An 18,389-nucleotide genomic window follows, 5' to 3' on the forward strand; every position below is an offset into this window, starting at 1 on the left:
TTATTTAATAATTTTATAAATAAATTAGGTAAGAAACATTGTCATCTGCTGGTAGAGAACTATGTTTGCACTGACAGTACAAGGGAAAATGCGTCCAAAGTTTTGACTGGTACTGTATGTACTAAAAAACAAAACATCCTTTGGCTATATACTTGTAATATAAACATACAGATTGTAATATAACATTCAATGTGACAAATAAGTGACTGTTTATTTCTATGACAAATCTCAGATGTGTGCAACATTTACTGCCCACAAAACAGCAGGCTTAACCAGCAGACTAGAGAATAGTTTCAGATGCTTAACCAGCAGACAAGAGAACAGTTTCAGATGCTTAACCAGCAGACTAGAGAACAGTTTCAGATGCTTAACCTACCTGTATTCAGTTTGACTGCTCAGTGCTAAACATTTTTACAGTTTACTAAGTTAACACAAAAACCATGTGTTTTTCTTATTTATTGACATCTTGCAAGTGTTTATCCAATATTTAATTATACCAAATTACTAGATTGGTGCAACTGATCTGTTTTTTACACAAAATGTGGTTCTTGACGCACACAGTCTTCAAAACTGCAAGAACATTTTTGGTTTTACTCAGTTTGGAATTGTAAAACACTTTTGTATAACATCTTTACACACTGCTTAAAATGTTTAATCTGGACACACTCCTTACTGATTTCCCCCATCCAGTGCTCAAGTATGAAGCACCTAATTTCTTCACTCATCAAGCAGAGCATGAGCATTATATGAATAGGCTTCAGGTGGGATTGCTTGGCCTATTTATCTTCAACCATATTTTGCCTGTTACTGTTCATCCTAAAGCCTGGATGAAAATAAGTGAGAATTTTGCACCGTTTCAGAAATCCTGACTGTTAGCAAATGTCAAAAACAAAGTTTGGTGGCTCTCCTGTAGACGTTTACTTCAAACAAAACTTGTTTCACTTCTAGGTGCCTGTAACTCAGGAATGAGACTTGATATTTTTGTTGGGTTTCAGAACATGTTTTATCCTGAACATTGATTTTTCAAATGACAAATATAATCATTACAAAGAAAAGTTGCATAATTTTGCGTTGTCAAGTGAGCAAATAATCAGACGTAAAATTTTTTATGAGTTGTAGGATTTTATTATTTTCAACCTACAATGAGCATACAACCTAAAACAAAAATGATTGGAGGCTATGACAGGAGAGACGGACCAGGAAGTTGAGTTTACCACTACGAACAACTTCCCTTCTAGACAAGTGGAATAAAATTAATGAATCATTCACATTAAAACTCTTGTTATGTTTCATTTCTCAGTCTTTACACAATTAAAAATAACTGCCTAAATTGTAACAGATTGTTATTTTTTTTGGCAAAGTTCATATCCCTCACAACCTTCTGAAAGAAAAACATTTTCCATTATCCAACTTAAAATACATTTTTAAAAAGCATTTTCTTCAAGTAACAGATAAGGGCATTTTTTTTCCTCATGAAGCAATCATTTGAAATAATTAAGTTAAAACCAGATGGACACAATGCTATGTAGAAGGATTTAGAGGATGCTGGCAATGCAAGGGAAACAAATCATGATTGGTTCACATTTACACTGAAGTCCCTGATGAAAGCTTTAACAAAAAGAGAAAATTCAAGAAATTCACATTCTGCTTGCTTAGGCTATTGACGAAGTTTAAGTTATTTCCCTATGCCAGTCCAAGCATCCTCATGTTACAATTCGATAGTCCAGTTTAAAACACTCACCCAAACACAGCTTGCATGGTTTTTTCCCCCACAACTCAAACTCACATTTCTTGTCCTCAAAAGGCGCACGGGTGTACTTAAGGAATTTATTGATTTACTTTTTTTTTTCTTCTATCAAAATATAGAATTCATTAATATATGGGAGGATAAAATACAGATCAAGTGAACAAATGATACACAAAGCATTTTTATGCTGTTGAATACAGTTGCTATAGGACCACAAAGTTCAAAGTTCAGACATCTTCAAGTTTTGCGTCTGAAGGGGCAGAGCCAAAAGGTAAAAATCATCCACTGGTCGGTCATCATTTGGAGCACTGCTTGACCTTCCTATGTGGGTATAGATCACTGACCTGATTTCGGATCAGATCCTAAGAGTAAGCCCAACCCCCCCCCCCTTCCCATTAGCTCATTTGTGATGGCCTGAACATTCTGACCATCATCCTCTGGCATTCAACTCATCTATACAGCCACACTTTTTGAGCTCACATTCCTCACAACAGCTCATCAGGCTGGCCATCAGGTAAAATCTGTTAAGCTAAAAATGGGTATCCAATGAAACCAAATAAACAGCTACTGGATTTAAAATTCATAGTCATCATCTGCCATATCGATAGCCCAGGCAAACTTCTCACGCTGTGTTTTGTTGTAAATCTTCTCAATCGGGATGTCCCACTTCTTACACCTTTGAAGACAATGGGAGATAAATGTGAAAATTACAATTTTTTACTAAAGAAGGTCAAGAAAAAATGTACTTCATTAATGGTATATCAAAATACATGTCAGACACCCATTGCACTTTCTAATATATAATGCAAAATATGTAAGTGGGGGAGAACCAGATAGATGGTGGGTCAAATGGCAGAGCGGTTAGGGAATTGGGCTATTAATCAGAAGGTTGCTAGTTCGATTCCCTGCCGTCCAAAATGATGTGTCCTTGGGCAAGGCACGTCATCCTACTTGCCTCGGGGGAATGTCCTGTACTTACTGTAAGTCGCTCTGGGTAAGAGCATCTGCTAAATTACTTAATGTAATAGATTGGAGTCCTGTCTCACCAGGCTACAGAGATCCGTGGGTCCAGATAGTTGAGTTTGGAGGTACCCAGGGCAATCTGCTTGTTCTCCTCACGATCCGTCGCTTGCACCTCCAGCTTCATCAGCTGTTCCTCTATCCTCTCCACTGCTTTTTTCTTGGTCTCTACAGATCTAGGTGCAGCAGAGCATCAGGGGAGAATCATCTATCTGTACAAGCCATTTATAGTAGCACCAGCAGAGGATACCTAATGATGCCCTTGATCGTCCATTACTACTTACTTTTTGGACTTCTCGTCTCTCCGTACTTTGGCATCGGCCTTGGAGCTTTTCAGTTCCCTCTTGGCGTCAGACAGCTGGTCCTTCTTGGCATCAATCTAACGGAAAAAAAAAGATAAAAAAACACATTATTGGAGAATAAAATGGTGTTTCTACATGCCAGTTGAGATGCCGCTGTTTAAACACTAATGTTGGAATGTTGGGTGTTGAAAAAGGTTGGGTACGGGAATGCAGTACAAATCTCTGGGCGGGGCGGGCAATTAGCACTAGTTTTGCTATGCCACACATCATAATACTATATATGCTACAGCCTACATATTCTGTATACTGTACATATCTTTTTACATTTTTGTATATTTTTACTTTTTTGATGCTGTATACATTTGTGTAATTTCTTCTGACGCTACTGTATACATGTTGCTAGCCAAGTCATGAATTTCACTATCCTGATGACGCCATCTATACTGTGAAATGTGACCCAAAAAAAAACACTTTGAACATAGGCTACATTTTATGAATTATTTTTGCATTTATAGTCTACAATACAACACAGACAATAGTATGTTGTATCCTTTATTCATTGATATTAACAGAATATAACAGTCAGTATTCATAAAAGTGCATGAAATAAACTAACTCAACTGCATCACTGTTTATTCAAAACCTAGGGTACTGTAGACACGTAAAAAACCTTAGGCTACCAAATGTCAATTCCTGTTGAATAGACTGGATTAGCTACGTTATGTTTTGAGTGAGGTATGGTGGGCTGCTGTATATCCTTTAGTCCACATATCATGAGCTAGAATAGTCCAAATGTGCATAGCGCATGTGCACCCCCCCCCCCCCCCCCCCCCCCCCCCCCTTTTTTATGGAATCATGATATGCTACTCTGAGCATATCATGATAAAAAACAAACACTTACTTTAGTCTGAAGGTTCTGCATGGACTTCTCAAAGGTCTTGGGTGGTGCCCTCTGATGATTACAAAGGATGGCCACAGCTCTGTTGGCCCTGTTATAGGACAGGATCTTGGCAGGAACGTTCTCATCAGCTGGGGGTAAACAAATTAGACTTTTTACCCCCCTTAAGATTAGTTTTACTCTTCCCCACCCAGATTCGTCCTGTCATACAAGTTTTTTTTCAGGTGCACAGAACAACACAAATTCAGACTGGGCACTGAAATTCTTGGGACAAGACAACGCAAGCAATATGTAGTTATGCATGTTTGGGAATGTCGTGTTTGAGTGAGTGTGTGAGTGAGAACGTGATGGCAGCTATGACTTACGGCTCGTCAGCTCCTTCAGCTGCTGCTGCAGAGTGATGGACGCATTGTAGGTACGGAACACCTTAGCCGTCAGTCCATCCATCAGTTCCTGAAGGTGCTTGTTCAGAATGGTGGTCTGGAAGAATAGAGAGATGGCACTCATAAGGTCAAATGGGACAGATGGGGATCTGGGTAGTTTAACATCTAACGTCATATACACTGAGATGGACATGTTTATGGATATTTTAAAAATACTATTTCATATCTAAGAGTGGTCGTGTTTTAGAGACTGCGCTCGTTTAGCTTACATTAAGGCGGTCAAAGAGATCATCTTCTGGTTGCTTGCCCTCCATGAAAAGCTGGAGGTTTTTGAATACCTGGGATTAAAAAAATACAACATTAACGCTGTCCAGGAGACGATTTAGAATGGGCAAATCAAGTTCGAGCTATTCCACCAAACTCCTTACCCTCTTCTCCACAGGGACTTTGTTGTAGTAGCGGATGGAGTCTTTTCCTAGGAAGTCAAACTCCACAACAAACTCCTGTCCGTCCTTCTCAGGGGACAGCACGATGTGCTCTACCCTGAGGGAGCAGCAGCCCACCGTGTCTGCAGTCTCTCCTTCCTCCTTCTCGTTACCAGCTCTCAAAGCCAGCTGGGAAAATGTAGGACACGACATGTTACAACTAGAGCGATCTCAAAATATCTACCATGAGATAGCGAGTAACCAGTCAGTGCACGCATGTTTGTATGGAGGAAACAAACCTTGTCAATGAAGTAGAGGGCCACAGCTCTCTGTCGAATCCTCATCTCCTTGGACTTCCAGTCCTCACGGTACTGGGCCCGCAACCGTTCCACACATTTCTTCAGCCGACGGGCTGTTTCATATTTCTGCCAGTCTTTCTCTCCCTTGAGGGCAACACATGAATGCAAACATTGAAACACTGAAAACACATGGTTATAGGGGTCAATTAGAAGTGCATGGTCACTCCGAACTTGAAATGACTAAACCTTATGATAATTTGGTTTGATCAGTACAAAGGTAGTCTGTAACCCCATAAACATGAATCAACATGCTTTAAGGCCCCCCATCAGCCCACCTTGATTCTGGAACTGGGGTTCAACATGATGTACTTGATGGATCCCTGGATATTCTCTGTCCACGAAACCAACCAGGTAACCTTGTTATCATGACGCAGTTCCTTCCATTTGGTGCCTGGAGGAGGTTTGGGATGATTGGAGTCCCTGGAGGAGAGGAAAAAGAATAATGAAAGGCCAAAACCTACCAATAATTACTCCTCAACAGGATAATTGCTCTCTGCTTGGCTAATGGGGACAGACATTGATAATGTTCTAAAATCAGTTCTCCATAAGCACATAGGTGAAACAATAGAATGTTTAGTAAGCAGGAAGGAAAAGATTTGTCAGAACACTGTTAAGCCTCAACAATCCAACTCACTTGCTACAGTTAATGATGATGTCCTGAGGTCGGATCCTGCGTTTCAGCATGCCCATCTTGGGGTGGTCACCTCGGCCACGGAACAGACCTGGGGGCTCGATGCGGAAGTTAGCTATCCGCTCCTTGTGGTTGTCCATGATGCAAAAGCCATACTCCTGGAGGAGACGCTCATTCTCCCCTTTGATTTTCTGCAAGTAAACAGTATCTTAAGAATTAGAGCTGCTTTCATTTTCAAGATTGCAGACATTTAAAGAAGGTATGAGAAAAGTTGATGATTTGACTTACTAGTTTCTCTTCTTTTGACATCTGCTTCCTGGCTTCAGATTGAGCCTTGAAGTAGTCAGCCATTTCATTGAACTCACACTTGTTCAGGTCTGTGATCTTGGACTTCTCCTCTGAGGTCATTTCCTGTGGAGGGAATAGAAACACAGATTTGGTTATAAGAGTCTTCATATGCATCTATTCATTCCTTGAGGTAAATTACTGTTGTGGCAATGACAAATGTTATCCTGATATGGTAATATTATGGCAGTAATTATTCGAGGATAAGAGACAAATAATTTATCTGGAAAGTGCTCAGACTATAAAACTGTAATTCAGTGCGCCATACCTTTCTCCAGTCTTTGAAGAAGTTTTTCCTGAAGATATCCTTGGTGGTATACTCATGATCCAGCATCTTGGCAAAGAATGTAGCTACCTCCTCTGCCTCTGGCTTAAGTTTCATGTGTTTTCCTATTTAAAAAGATTAAAACCAATTTGCAGCTGACATATATGGTTGACATCCACCATTGCAACAGTCTCCGACCTCCTCAACAGCTAATTTAACCAGTGGGAGAAAAAATACGTTAGTCTCACCATCATAGTAAAATTTCACTTTGCTGGGAAGAGGTTCATATGCAGCGGCAAACACTGGACCTTTGTGTTCCAAAAACCTCCACTTGGAGCCGTCTGTGGATCTCTCTTCCTCCCACCTTGAGTTCCGGAGAGAACCATCACAGTGTTGAGGTGAGGAGACAGTTAACACAGAAAATTATAATTCTGTCCATCCAGTAGTCTTCTAAACCTCCACATTTCATTCATCAAATGAACTGAAAGACACCAAATACACAATGAGAATAGCTCCATTGTACAAGACAGCTGGAAGATGTTTGAAACTAACCATTTCCACTTCTCTTCTGGCTCCTTCTTTGCTTTCTTTTTACCATTAGCGCCTTCCCCTTTCTTGTTTTTTGTCTTTTTAGGCTTGATATCCTGGAAATGAAAGGGGGACCAAAGCATCTAAAAAAGCCTGAAGATTTTTCTGTTTTGAGCATTCTGAACAACTGGTTTTCCACCAACCTCATCCTCTTGGTTTTTCTTTTTTACTTTTTTGTCCATCCTGTCATTTTCAGTCTTTACCTTCTTGGGCTTGAATTCAGAACTGAAAAGAGTCAACCTTTAAGATTATTGTATTACACTGGCAATTTCAACCATCACTTTCTAAACATTCTCAAAAGTGACAGAGCTGCTAATTACATTTAAAAAGGGGAATGAATATAAAACACAGAGGACATGCTCAGGTCTACTTACTTGTCATCATCCCGCACTCTCTTCAAAGACTTTTCATGTTTGGGAGACTGGTAGAAGCCATCACTGTCAGGCTCAGATTTAATGCGAGGAGGGCTGATGACAAAACATTGGGATTTATCATAAATTCTGAAATGACACAAATTTGTATGCCACAGACGTGAAACGTAACTTACCTGGCAAAGCCATTCTCTTTCTCCGTCTTTGGTTTGCCATCAAGAACTCTTACCTGGCAAGGCAAAATGTGAGTTCAGAACAAAAGTGTTCACCCTGAATTCATATTAGCCCAATTCACCTTTCCTTTGAAGAAGTCTCAAAGAAACTCTTGATAGTTCTGACATCCCAATTCGACCATACACAATATGGGATGACTTATGAAAAATATATTTTGGCTCTCACTTTCTCCTCCTTCCTCTTTTCTTTGTCCTTGTGCTTGTGCCTGTCTGTGCTGCCATCTTTGTGCTTCACTCTCTCCTCTTTGTGTTTCTTGTCTGAGTCCTTATGGTCACTAAGTTCCCCCCAAAGAAAAGAACACAAATTAAAATCAGTTTGAAACTATTCCATTTAAAAACCAGTCAAAACGCATGAATAACCATTTCCGCATGCCGATGCAATACCAATCTCCAACCGTGTATGCCTTTTGATAGGCATGCACACAACCCTTCTCTGATACATGCCCCAAAAATACCAATGTTGAAGAGCTTATCTTAATACCAATAGTTGTGGAGATTTATTATGTATTCCCAAACATTGGTGACTCAAACCAGTCTGATTCACCACATTCCCCAACTCAGGAGACCTGGTAGTCGAGTCATACCTGTTGCCATACTTGGATTTCTCACGCTCCTTATCCTTCTTGTGGTCCTTGTGTTTGTGTTCTTTATCCTTATATTTATCTTTATGTTTGTGAGAATCTGGGGGAAAGCAGAGTGGTTATTGAGTGTAGCAGTGTCAAAATCGACATAATCGTTTTCCTGTTCCAAAATAAACTACATTAACTTGAGGATTATCATGCATGTGCCTGTTTTTTGATGATCAAAAACCCCAAAAACCATTTCATGGTTTGGACTTAAATGACCCAAAACCTGAAAGACAACGCCCCCTAGTGCTTAAACCAATAAAGGTTTTGTATAAAAAGGTATTACACGTATAAAAGGTAAATACTTGGTATAAAAGGATAGTGGTATATAAGAAAGCTTCACTCTCCATGTCACCACTTAGCTTAACATTGTCAACTAGTGAAAGTAATCCCCATCTAGCCATAACTAAATAATTTCTCTTAATTGTTGTAAACATAATGTAACAGTCAAATGGTGATTGCTGGAGAAACTTAATACTATACCATCCTCTCATGTTGGAAGGTGCATGCTAGACTTGTATATCTGGGGCTGAACAACTAGGCCCTAATATGCAGTCTCAACTTCATATAACTGATGACATAAAACATTAGAGCTTTCAAATATTCTGCTGTAATTGGCAAACACCTGCAATGAAAGTGCTCACTTCAAATTTTGTTTGAGCTAAAATTTTGGATATCTGGGATGGCCATAATGGCCATTTTGAGATTGTTGAGGCTACGGTATTGCATAGCTTAAGTATATAGGCCTATGTATTATTTTAATGCTGATATGTGTAGCCCAAGCCTGAAACCTAGATGGCAATGAGAAAAGCTTGATTTTCATCTAGGTATTTACATCAACACCATAATTTTAATGTGAACGAGTAGGCCTAATCAAACATCTATTTAAATTGTATTATTATTTAAATGTTATTATTACAGCCCTGGCTACAGTGAAACTGTGACACTAACAAAAATGGTTTGCAAAGGCAACTTGGCCAGAAGCATTTTACAGTAAAAAAAATACAAGCAACATTTCAAATAGTTAAATCTATTCTAATAGGAATAGAGTTCTTAAATGAAACACCCTGACCAATCTGAAAGCACCACACAAAGATGTGATGGATCGAAAGGTGTAAAAAGTAAATAAACAAGTAACAACAAATAAATACATTTAGAATCTCTGCTCTCCCAAGAGTCCCAAACACAGTGGTAGTACAACCAAACTTGGGCTCTGGACCTTCAACTGATTTGACAGGACTCATAAGAGAATTTGTGTTTTGTCTGGAAGCATGTTGTAGTTGATCAAATTTCAGTGTGTAAAGTCTTAAATTAAGTGAGCATTTTTGTGCATTAACACAGTAGCCATGTGGGAGAGACCTTGCTAGCTCAAAGTCGAATAATTTCTCAATAATTAGTTAAAAAAGATGAGCAATTTAGCAAACGTCAATAAGGAAAAACCACATTCCATCAGGAAACAAAATGTTTGATCACTTTTGCACACAAACAATGTCTTCAACATGTAAGTAAGAGTCACATGAATATCAACAACTTAAGTTATTGCTATATATGCATAGGTGCCATCTTGATTTCACCCTTGGGAATCATGTCTGAACCAATGCTCCTCCGTGTTTCGCCTCCATATCACAGCCATCTGCACTTCAGCTATATTCTCAACATTCAGACCGCTAGACTGAAAAAGAAAATGGCGTAGAGACTAAGTCCTCAACCCCCAAACCCTTACTTTCAGACCCGGAATGTGGCACGTTAAGGCGACCGCAAACATAATTGAAGTATATATACATGAAAAACATCTACGGGTCTTTATGAATCTGCAATAAAATCTACATAATACTTTTTCTAAATTCAATTTCGGAGCCCGTCTTTTGAACAATAGGCGCTTGTGAGGGAGGCAGCGGACTTAGTCTCTGGACGCCATTTCTGTCCTAGCTGAACAGAAGCGTTAGCATTAAACAGAACTAGCCACCTAGCACATGCTATCCTAACCACGATTGGTGCAGACACGTCAGTTCTGGGAAAGATTGTAAGCTGGTTTAAATAACATTTGTAGTTTAACACACGTTCTTACCATTCGCCCGAGAGCCGTAGTCAATCTGCAAAACCAAGGACAAACAATGATGTTTGGTCACTAGTTACTGTAGACACTGATAACTTCTAACATTGGCTAGCGGCTAGCTCACAATAGCGCCACAAGCTGGCAAGACTAGTACACAGCATTTGAAAGCTAACATAACACATAAGCATATAATGTAAATTTCACCGTAATATAGGATCCAGCTAGTGTGATCCATACAGGTGTCACTCAGCTAGATTTAGTTACTGTCAAACGGAAACCGAGGTACTAGAGATGGCTATCTAGTAGTCGGAGCTAATGTTCTGGTTCTTGCTAACTTCGATAGCTAGCTAACATTTCCTAAGTCTATCATAGCAAGTCGAACAGCAATAGAGTTTTATGTTACACAGCCAAAAAACATTACAAAACACCAGTCCAAATTATACCTGGCTATCGTTGTGGGAATGATCTCCACTCATTTCCAATTATGTATCTGATAAAAACAAAGTGAGGAACGTGTTGGGTAAAATGCCGGCGAGGAGATGCAGGCAGAATGAAGAAAGAAACAATTGTGTAACCGACTAAGTCCGAATTTTATCAAAATGCGCATGCTCGTGTTAGTGACTGGGTGGGGAAAGCGAGTTCGCCATAACCCCTCCTTTAAAAACGTGCTCTTCCACGTCGGACAGTAGGCCTACTACTCGTGTCAGAAGATGGGCCTACTATGCCCTGTGTAAAAACATTTCAGACAATCTTAAAATGTTACTGGAAAAACATCTAGCTCGATTGTTAACAGCAACCACAGGGTTTATCCTTACAGCTAGTCCTAAATCACATGGCATCTTAGTCAATGCATGTGAATCCACACAGAATGTTGTAGGCTTATTGCTCTTTTTCTGGGGACTGACAAATTGGTCAGTCCCATTCAAAATCCAGATTTCCCTAACCCCAAAACTTAACCTGAACCCTAATCCCAACTCTTTATCCCAACCCTTTATACTTTTAACTCTAACCCTAAATCCCCCTAAACTCCCTTTAAAATAGTCTTTGTTTACTATTCTTTAGGGGGGCCCCATAGAAGTGGGTTGTAGGCTATCCTGTTCTTCATTGCCATAAAACCCAAGTGTTAAATGTGGGATATCTGTATTTCCCAAGATAAAATAAGATGAAACACATTGAGGCTTTTTACAAATCATTCTCACCTCTGACTATACAGGTAGATAGGAGCATAGCTGTATTGTGCAAGTCTTACAGTAGGCTACTTGGTGAAGGTAACCAATGCAGTACATAGGTCCCAGTTCCTAGAGTAATGAGGAGGCAGATCTATGTTCAGATCACTTTAAAACCCATTCAGATCAGTGTTTGTGTAATCTTATTAGGAGGATTAGCAGGATTGGTTGAGAAACATGAGATGATACTAGAATGTATGCTTTATTTTACAGTTCTTAAAAAATATTTTCAAGTAAAGTATTTTCAGTGTTCTTGTTTTATATATTAAAACAGTCACTCTGGATAAGAGCGTCTGCTAAATGACTAAATGTAAAACAAGGTGCTGTGCGTGTCTGAGTGGACATTCTTGCATGTGGATGAATGTGATGGGAAGTGGAATACGTTGTCTTCCACAAGAGGGCAATACATGTACAGTCAAAACATTTTACAAGCCTATAGACAGACCTTGATCCAACTTTTTATGTTTAGGAATTTATGAGGAAAAAAAGAAGATAATTATGTGGTCAATGTTGTGTTATTCAAAACAATTTCAGGTTTAAACAAAAAAAAGTGTGTTTCTCTTAAGTGGGAATTTGTTCAGTGCAATAAAACATGCAATTTTTTGTGACTTAAGTGTCAGTGTGTTTTGCAAGATAACTGTTGTTTTATTAAACTAGGGGATTGGAAGCCAATATAATCTCACCATGTATTGTGCAATATTGCCATGCAGTGTAGTGTAGACCAACATAGGTCTTCTCCCATACAAGTAACTCATATATTTTATTGTTTGAGTTTTGGTTGAAATTCACTCTCAGAGTCCACCTCCATTTACAGTAAGTAGATTTGATTGATATCTAAATGTAAATCTGTTTGACTATATCTGAATTTCTCTTGTAAATCAGTATTTCCAAAAGATCATTAAAGATTAATCTAGAGAGTACAATAAAACTTGAGCCAATTTAGACTTACTCATTGCCCTCTCTAACTTTACAATAATCTAAAATAAAGGCATACATGTTCATTAATTCATTCAATCGAAAAATCACTTCACTTCAGCAATTTCTCACAAATCATTACGGTCAATATAAAATGAATGTACAAAAATGTATCAAATATATATGTATATTTATATGTATATATATAAGCAACAATAAAAAAGACCAGCAGTGAAAAAATCTGTATCGGCATGTGAAAGAAAACATATCCTAATCACTCCTAACTACCCTTTCAGTCCTGCCAAAGACAGGTTCAAGTCAATTATCTGACAGCACATTTTCATTTTATTTATAAAAGCATTCCTTTCCAGTGGAAGTTTAGGTCTCTCCAGCTTATCAACAGTGTTTTCAGAACCTTGTAACAATGACCTACTTCAAGCATGCAGACTCAACCATCAAGGTTATTTAGGCCCTGTTGTTAGAACACCAAGTTCTTACTTGTGTGTCTCACTCTTATGCTGGCTTTATCTATGGAGCGCCATGGACTCACTTTGATATAAACACATGTAGGAGTCACAAAGTAGCCTGCGGACCGGCTCCCCTGCCTGGGAAGGGTCAGCACACACAAGCTCGTCCTCCGCCTGAGACAGGAAATCACCAACCTGCGGACAAGCTCTGATCTCTGGAATGTTATAGCCAGCCTGGTCATCACCTATAAAGAGAAATAAGAACAAATATATGTATAGGGTATAATAAAACAACGTGTTTGTCACAGTGCAATCTGACTGCCATCTGACAGTCAGGTACGGTTAAAGAGTAAGTCAGATGTTGTAATTAGCACAATTTTTTTTGTTTGCTTCATAAAACCACAAGATTAGAAGAGTTTACAGTGTTGACAATATATTTGCTTATACTTAATTTTCTCTTAAAATGCACTGGTGTAGTGATAACAGCCAATTCAATCAATCTCACCATATCTGTCAGCCATGCTGTCAAAGAACAGCCAGGAGCGAGGGTTGGGGCCATATTTCACAAAAGACACATAGTGGCTCGTGTGGATGCAAAGTACAGCAAACAGATGCATCTTATGTCTTGGAATAGGGCCATCTGCTGGTACATCTGATGGCACTGTGAGGGCTCTAGGGCAGTGACCTTGTCTGGAGGGATGGGTGTGCACCTGAAGTAAACGTAAATATATAAGTAAATATAGAAGTATAGAGACAAGACTTCCTTACATTCATTAATGTTTTTTTATGAGTTAGTGTGTACTGAATGTGACAGTTAGTAAAAAACTGGTTTTAATATTTTGCACACCTGTGTTTTACAGGTAGCACAATATTGTTTGATTTTTCCTGGTTGAAGCCTGCGGTCCTGTAAACACTGGGAACACTCATACTCTGCTAAACGACCACATAGGAAACAATCTCTGGGTGCTGTGAAGAAATGCATGATATCAGTCTCTCAACCTGAGAATTATTGGATATGTGTCTATATAAACAGTACTCAATTGGATTTAGAAACTACAAAAAACTGGGGTAATGGTGCAACTCACAGTTGTATAAGAGATCTGTGATGTCCAGCTCTGTTGAGGGGATGATGTGGGGAAACATCTTGTACCTATTTCCAAACCTTGGCATCTGGAGCATGAGACAAGATGGGATCTGAGGAGCACATCAAGTGGAGACACTGTAACTGCACTGTTAAGGATGACACAACAAAAAATCTAGGGGGACCACAAGGTATAAACTCTGTTGACAGAGCTCTGAATGTAAATACCAGTAGCACCCACCTCCTCAAATTTAAGATCACATGACAGGAAGGAGGTCTCCAGAAGTTGCTGCACAGTAGGTGTCTGTCCCACCTGCTCCTTTTCTAGAATTATCTGGAAGGTGTAGGCATCCTGAGACACCCCCCTGCCGGACCTGAGGCCAAGAAAAAAGCACACGTTCAACAACTGCACAGCAAACTTATAATGTGTAGAAAGTCTAGAGAGAGACATTAGGTAGTCTTGTAAATGCAGTAAAAGGAGGGAGAAGCACATGCATTACTGTAATTAGGCCATTTATAAAAGGGAGATGACAAAGGTAGGCAGAAGGTGGAAGACAATAAAAGAGAAGTCAATAAAAACTAGAAGAAACGGAGAGGGGTTCAGACCTGAACTTGAGCAAGGGCTCCATGCAAAGCACATGTTGAAGAAGGACTGTGATGAACTCTTCAGGGTCTGAGGGAGGCAAAGTAACACTGTTCAATCAGCATTATACTATACTTTGGTGCCAAATATACACAACAACAACCAATTGTTAAAGAACTAAATAAGTTACATTTCTCAGCGTACCTTTCTCCTCTGTTACAAAGCTGTCACAACCAAGCTGCTTACGGAAGTTCATCACGCTATCAGCAGGGACAAAGCCATGTCTGTGGACAGAGTTGGTTACCACTCTTGTTTATCATTCTTATATTGGTCAAAATAACACAAACCCAGACCCTATGATCTGTGACATAATACGCAATACACTCAACAGAAAGACAACACTTGCATTAAGGGACTATACCTTCGTAAACGGTTCACTATGTCTTTCCTGAGAGTGTGAGATATGTGTTGTTCTGTGTCAGCTGGACTGTGGCAGACACTGTCCAGGGTCTTGGAGGAACTGAACAGACTGTGGGGAGATCATATATCTTTTTCAGCCTTTCAGTTATGTTTATATGTGATAATATAACTACTTTCATTGGGTATTATTTGAGGAAGGGTTCAGGATGGTTCAGGTGTACCTGAAAAGAGTAACATCTAGGTAGCAGGAGTTGAAGTGACCCTGGATTCCCTTCATCTTACCCACCAGCAAAGATTGGGCCTCAGATTCAGGTATGGGTGGGGCATCCTCTTCCGTTTCCCCCAATGAAGGAACTGCAACAAACACATGCAGAACCCTATCAGGAACCCATCCTCTTTGTCTATTCTGTACCAATTTGAGAGAAAGAGAGAGAGAGAGAGAGAGAGAGAGAGAGAGAGAGAGAGAGAGAGAGAGAGAGAGAGAGAGAGAGAGAGAGAGAGAGAGAGAGAGAGAGAGAAAGAGAGAGAGAGAGATAGAGAGAGAGAGAGAGAGAGAGAGAGAGAGAGAGAGAGAGAGAGAGAGAGAGAGAGAGAGAGAGAGAAGGAAGGGAGCAAGGGAGAAAAATAAATAGAGTGAAAGAGAAGAGACCAAGAACTCAGGACTGCCTAACCTGGGGAGATGTCTGGAGACCTGAGGATATCCTTTTCAGTGGGAGAGTACAAGAACCTCCTGTCAGGGCTGCACTTTGTGAGTGGTACAAACAAAGCACTGGAGTCCTTACAAGAGAAATATCGTTGTCCCTTATACTTCCCATCAGAGCATCCATTTACCTCATAATCCTTATAGAAAAAAAAAAGTCAATATGTTGAATGTTATATAAATTAATAACTAAAAGTAGATAAATACCAAATGCAGGTTGAGTACCCTTATACTGGTTTACTCACCAGTTCTACACCTGCCCAATTGCTTTTCTTCCCTTCAGGGGCCCCAATCCACCGGATCACCCCAAACACAGTGATCCCTGTGTTGGACATCACCTCTACCATGGATCCCACTTCAAATGGGATATGTGACACTTTAGGTCTTTGGCTTTGCATGACCTTGTGGTCTGTCTGGCTCTCTTTCACGTGTTGCCTACGAGATCCTATGTTAGGCATGGAGTTGATCCGTGACACAGTCTTTCTGCTCAGACCTGGGTTGGGTGGTTGAAAAGAGAAAAACATCATATAGATTCTATGTCTTCTTGTCACCAGTCTATGCCCATGAGAATTTGGAGAATGCTGTCAATAAACGCTAAACCATGTGATGAATCCTTGATGAGCCAGTTTAACTGGATTTGTACATGTACCCTTGTGTGCTTTTGTACAAGTATGCAAGCAATCTAGTCACAGGTGCTCTCTCAATCTGTGCTTTGTTAGAAGGTGATGATAATCTCTCTATGAATTTTTACTAGAAGGGAACAATTACATAACATACCATTACATATTTTGGACTTCTATAGATTAGAGACTATAGATAGAGACACACACCATTACTTAAATAACTGTGATAAATGTGTATGTACAGACCATCAAAATGCACATCTTTCCAGTGAAGCCCTTTGGAACAGGCAGGAACAACCTGGACAATGTCGGCTGCGCTGAAGAGGGGTAGAGGGGCAGGCTTCTTAGATGATGTCGTCTGATCAGTGTCCTGCTCAGAAGCATAGAAAACATGAATTTCAAATAAAATGTGTAAGGTCCCAATAGGTGTGCTGATTGGAGTTTCACTGACTGAAAAAAGTATGGGTACTACTGTACAGTACTAAAATCACCTGCAGCATTATCAAGATCAAGGGTTACGTAAAAGCTATTTGGTTAAACTTTTTGACAGATGGCAATCTGGACAATTTCAGTGGGAGAGAGGAGTGAGGCATCTTCACATTACTGTCTGCTGCTGTTTCTTCCTATAGTAAATAAATGTATGGGGTAAATGTTTCATTCACCTGACATGCAGTGTATCATTATGCTTTATAGAGTACTCACCACAAACTCAACCTCAAAGCCCAACATCAGCAGATCTCCTTGGTTCTCCTTCCTACCAATCTGCATCAAGTTCTTAACCAGTCCTGGATGGTAAGCCTTCTTGTGCTTCAGTACAGCCAGGTCATCCTGTGACAGCTGACAGATGGCAGCGAAGAGCTGCGGGTTACACAGGAGATCAAGGCGCTTGCTGGGGGGGGACACAAACAGCAGCAGCTGGGCCTGGTGACGGGAAAGCAGGTAAGTATCCTCCTTCTTCACCACACCCTGGCTCTTGCTGCCTCCTCCATACACCAGTCCCATCAGCTCCCCGTGCTGGGTCTCTGCTTCCACATGGCCAATATATCCTCTGGAAAAACCTTTTCTAGCCTTCCCCCGAGTCACAATGAAAAACGTGTCCTTAACTTCTCCTTTAGTCTCCATTTAGAAACTATTTACACTACTCAATCCTGAACTGAGGAAGAATCTTTGTAAGGAACCTAAAAAATAGATTATGAAAACACAGAAGTTCATCATTCTCTTTACTGTAGCAGGATAGATCAACGAGAACATGCATCTCGTTTATTAATGAATTATTCGACCCACTGGTTTTGTACCCATAATAAATTCGACAGAATTGTTTTATTCATTAACGCAATCTCACCAAAATCCCTTATAAATGCTCCCTCTTTAGTAATTATATGTGTACAGCATTTATCTAAATTATAATTAAATAATATAATTAAATATATAATAATATTGGATAATTAAATATCCAATATTATAGATTAACATTAAGTTTGAGTATTGAAAAACATCTTACCGTTTATTGAAGCGTCGAAACAGTAACAACCTCGACGCGCTTGGCTATCACCTGACTGCGATATATCTCTAGCGAGTCTAACAATGAACCAGAAAGTCTAGTACCAACCCAACCAACCGATGCACCTGCCTGATTGTGACCGAGACAGCGCCAACTCCCACTCTATGCACCCAGTCCTCGTCACATGATGGCTGGGTGAGGTGATGCTGTTGCATGAGCTCTTATTATCTACTGATAATCATGTATCCTAGATTGGTTAGCTGTCTATGAGAACCTTGTCAGGACTGATTATAATTGTAATCACATGACAGCATTGTTCAGCTTTTCTATAAAAAGAACCATCTAAATGAACTACGTTCTATCATAATACTGTCCCCATTGATGTGTGAATGTCGAATGTTGAATATGAAACTAACTTCACCTCGGTTGTTTCACCATACATCTTGGTAAAATACTTGACCTCTGGTATCATGTATATTCCTGTCTAGTGTGAGTCTTCAATTACATGTTTATTCAGTATTAATTAGAGTGTTTTTAATTAATGGGAAGAAATTGTATAAGTGTATTTTAACCAAATTACAATGTTACAGTAAATTCTTTTTGGAAGTGCGAAACATTTTTTTT

General features: G+C 39.6%; 2 protein-coding genes across 4 annotated transcripts; both read right to left on the bottom strand.

The window, feature by feature from the left end:
* Positions 1–1,102: 1,102 nt before the first annotated feature.
* On the bottom strand, positions 1,103–10,848 carry top1a (DNA topoisomerase Ia). 2 transcript variants are annotated; one of them, XM_047025635.1, is made up of 21 exons: positions 10,693–10,848; positions 10,262–10,286; positions 8,152–8,248; positions 7,734–7,842; positions 7,511–7,563; positions 7,338–7,430; positions 7,107–7,188; positions 6,928–7,019; positions 6,624–6,739; positions 6,379–6,500; positions 6,054–6,176; positions 5,769–5,956; positions 5,410–5,554; positions 5,075–5,218; positions 4,779–4,964; positions 4,620–4,688; positions 4,333–4,447; positions 3,971–4,098; positions 3,052–3,146; positions 2,794–2,943; positions 1,103–2,423 (listed from the first exon to the last, which is right to left on the bottom strand). In XM_047025635.1, exons 1-21 carry the CDS (start codon positions 10,723–10,725, stop codon positions 2,321–2,323), a joined length of 2,268 nt encoding a protein of 755 aa, XP_046881591.1. In that variant the 5' UTR covers positions 10,726–10,848; the 3' UTR covers positions 1,103–2,320. The 2 variants fall into 2 exon arrangements, with proteins under 2 accessions (XP_046881591.1, XP_046881590.1); XM_047025634.1 differs by having other exon boundaries at positions 7,107–7,203; positions 10,693–10,822.
* An 810-nt stretch (positions 10,849–11,658) lies between these two features.
* cyldb (cylindromatosis (turban tumor syndrome), b) lies at positions 11,659–17,925 on the bottom strand. Of its 2 annotated transcripts, none has more exons than XM_047026251.1 (14): positions 17,766–17,925; positions 16,967–17,185; positions 16,511–16,634; positions 15,887–16,134; positions 15,613–15,781; positions 15,163–15,295; positions 14,943–15,050; positions 14,726–14,805; positions 14,545–14,611; positions 14,180–14,312; positions 13,943–14,051; positions 13,705–13,823; positions 13,363–13,567; positions 11,659–13,102 (listed from the first exon to the last, which is right to left on the bottom strand). In XM_047026251.1, the coding sequence occupies exons 2-14, from the start codon at positions 17,030–17,032 to the stop codon at positions 12,915–12,917; spliced, it is 1,749 nt and encodes a 582-aa protein (XP_046882207.1). In that variant the 5' UTR covers positions 17,033–17,185; positions 17,766–17,925; the 3' UTR covers positions 11,659–12,914. The 2 variants fall into 2 exon arrangements, with proteins under 2 accessions (XP_046882207.1, XP_046882206.1); XM_047026250.1 differs by having other exon boundaries at positions 16,967–17,442.
* Between the last annotated feature and the right edge of the window lie 464 nt (positions 17,926–18,389).

The sequence above is a fragment of the Hypomesus transpacificus genome, chromosome 9, assembly GCF_021917145.1.
Source record: "Hypomesus transpacificus isolate Combined female chromosome 9, fHypTra1, whole genome shotgun sequence".
In the NCBI taxonomy this organism is placed as follows: Eukaryota; Metazoa; Chordata; class Actinopteri; order Osmeriformes; family Osmeridae; genus Hypomesus; species Hypomesus transpacificus.

What these genes read in the sequence shown, in the direction of transcription:
- top1a (XM_047025634.1), bottom strand. Translation starts at nt 10,725, where the DNA reads ATGAGTGGAGATCATTCCCACAACGATAGCCAG. An exon ending in CCAGAAGAGAAGTGGAAATG is followed by an intron (nt 6,740 to 6,927) that starts GTTAGTTTCAAA and finishes CCGGAACTCAAG; the next exon opens with GTGGGAGGAAGAGAGATCCA. An exon ending in ACCCCAGTTCCAGAATCAAG is followed by an intron (nt 5,219 to 5,409) that starts GTGGGCTGATGG and finishes GTTGCCCTCAAG; the next exon opens with GGAGAGAAAGACTGGCAGAA.
- cyldb (XM_047026250.1), bottom strand. Translation starts at nt 17,386, where the DNA reads ATGGAGACTAAAGGAGAAGTTAAGGACACGTTTTTCATTGTGACTCGG. An exon ending in GAAAGATGTGCATTTTGATG is followed by an intron (nt 16,135 to 16,510) that starts GTCTGTACATAC and finishes CACCCAACCCAG; the next exon opens with GTCTGAGCAGAAAGACTGTG. An exon ending in CACAGATCTCTTATACAACT is followed by an intron (nt 13,824 to 13,942) that starts GTGAGTTGCACC and finishes ATTTCTTCACAG; the next exon opens with CACCCAGAGATTGTTTCCTA.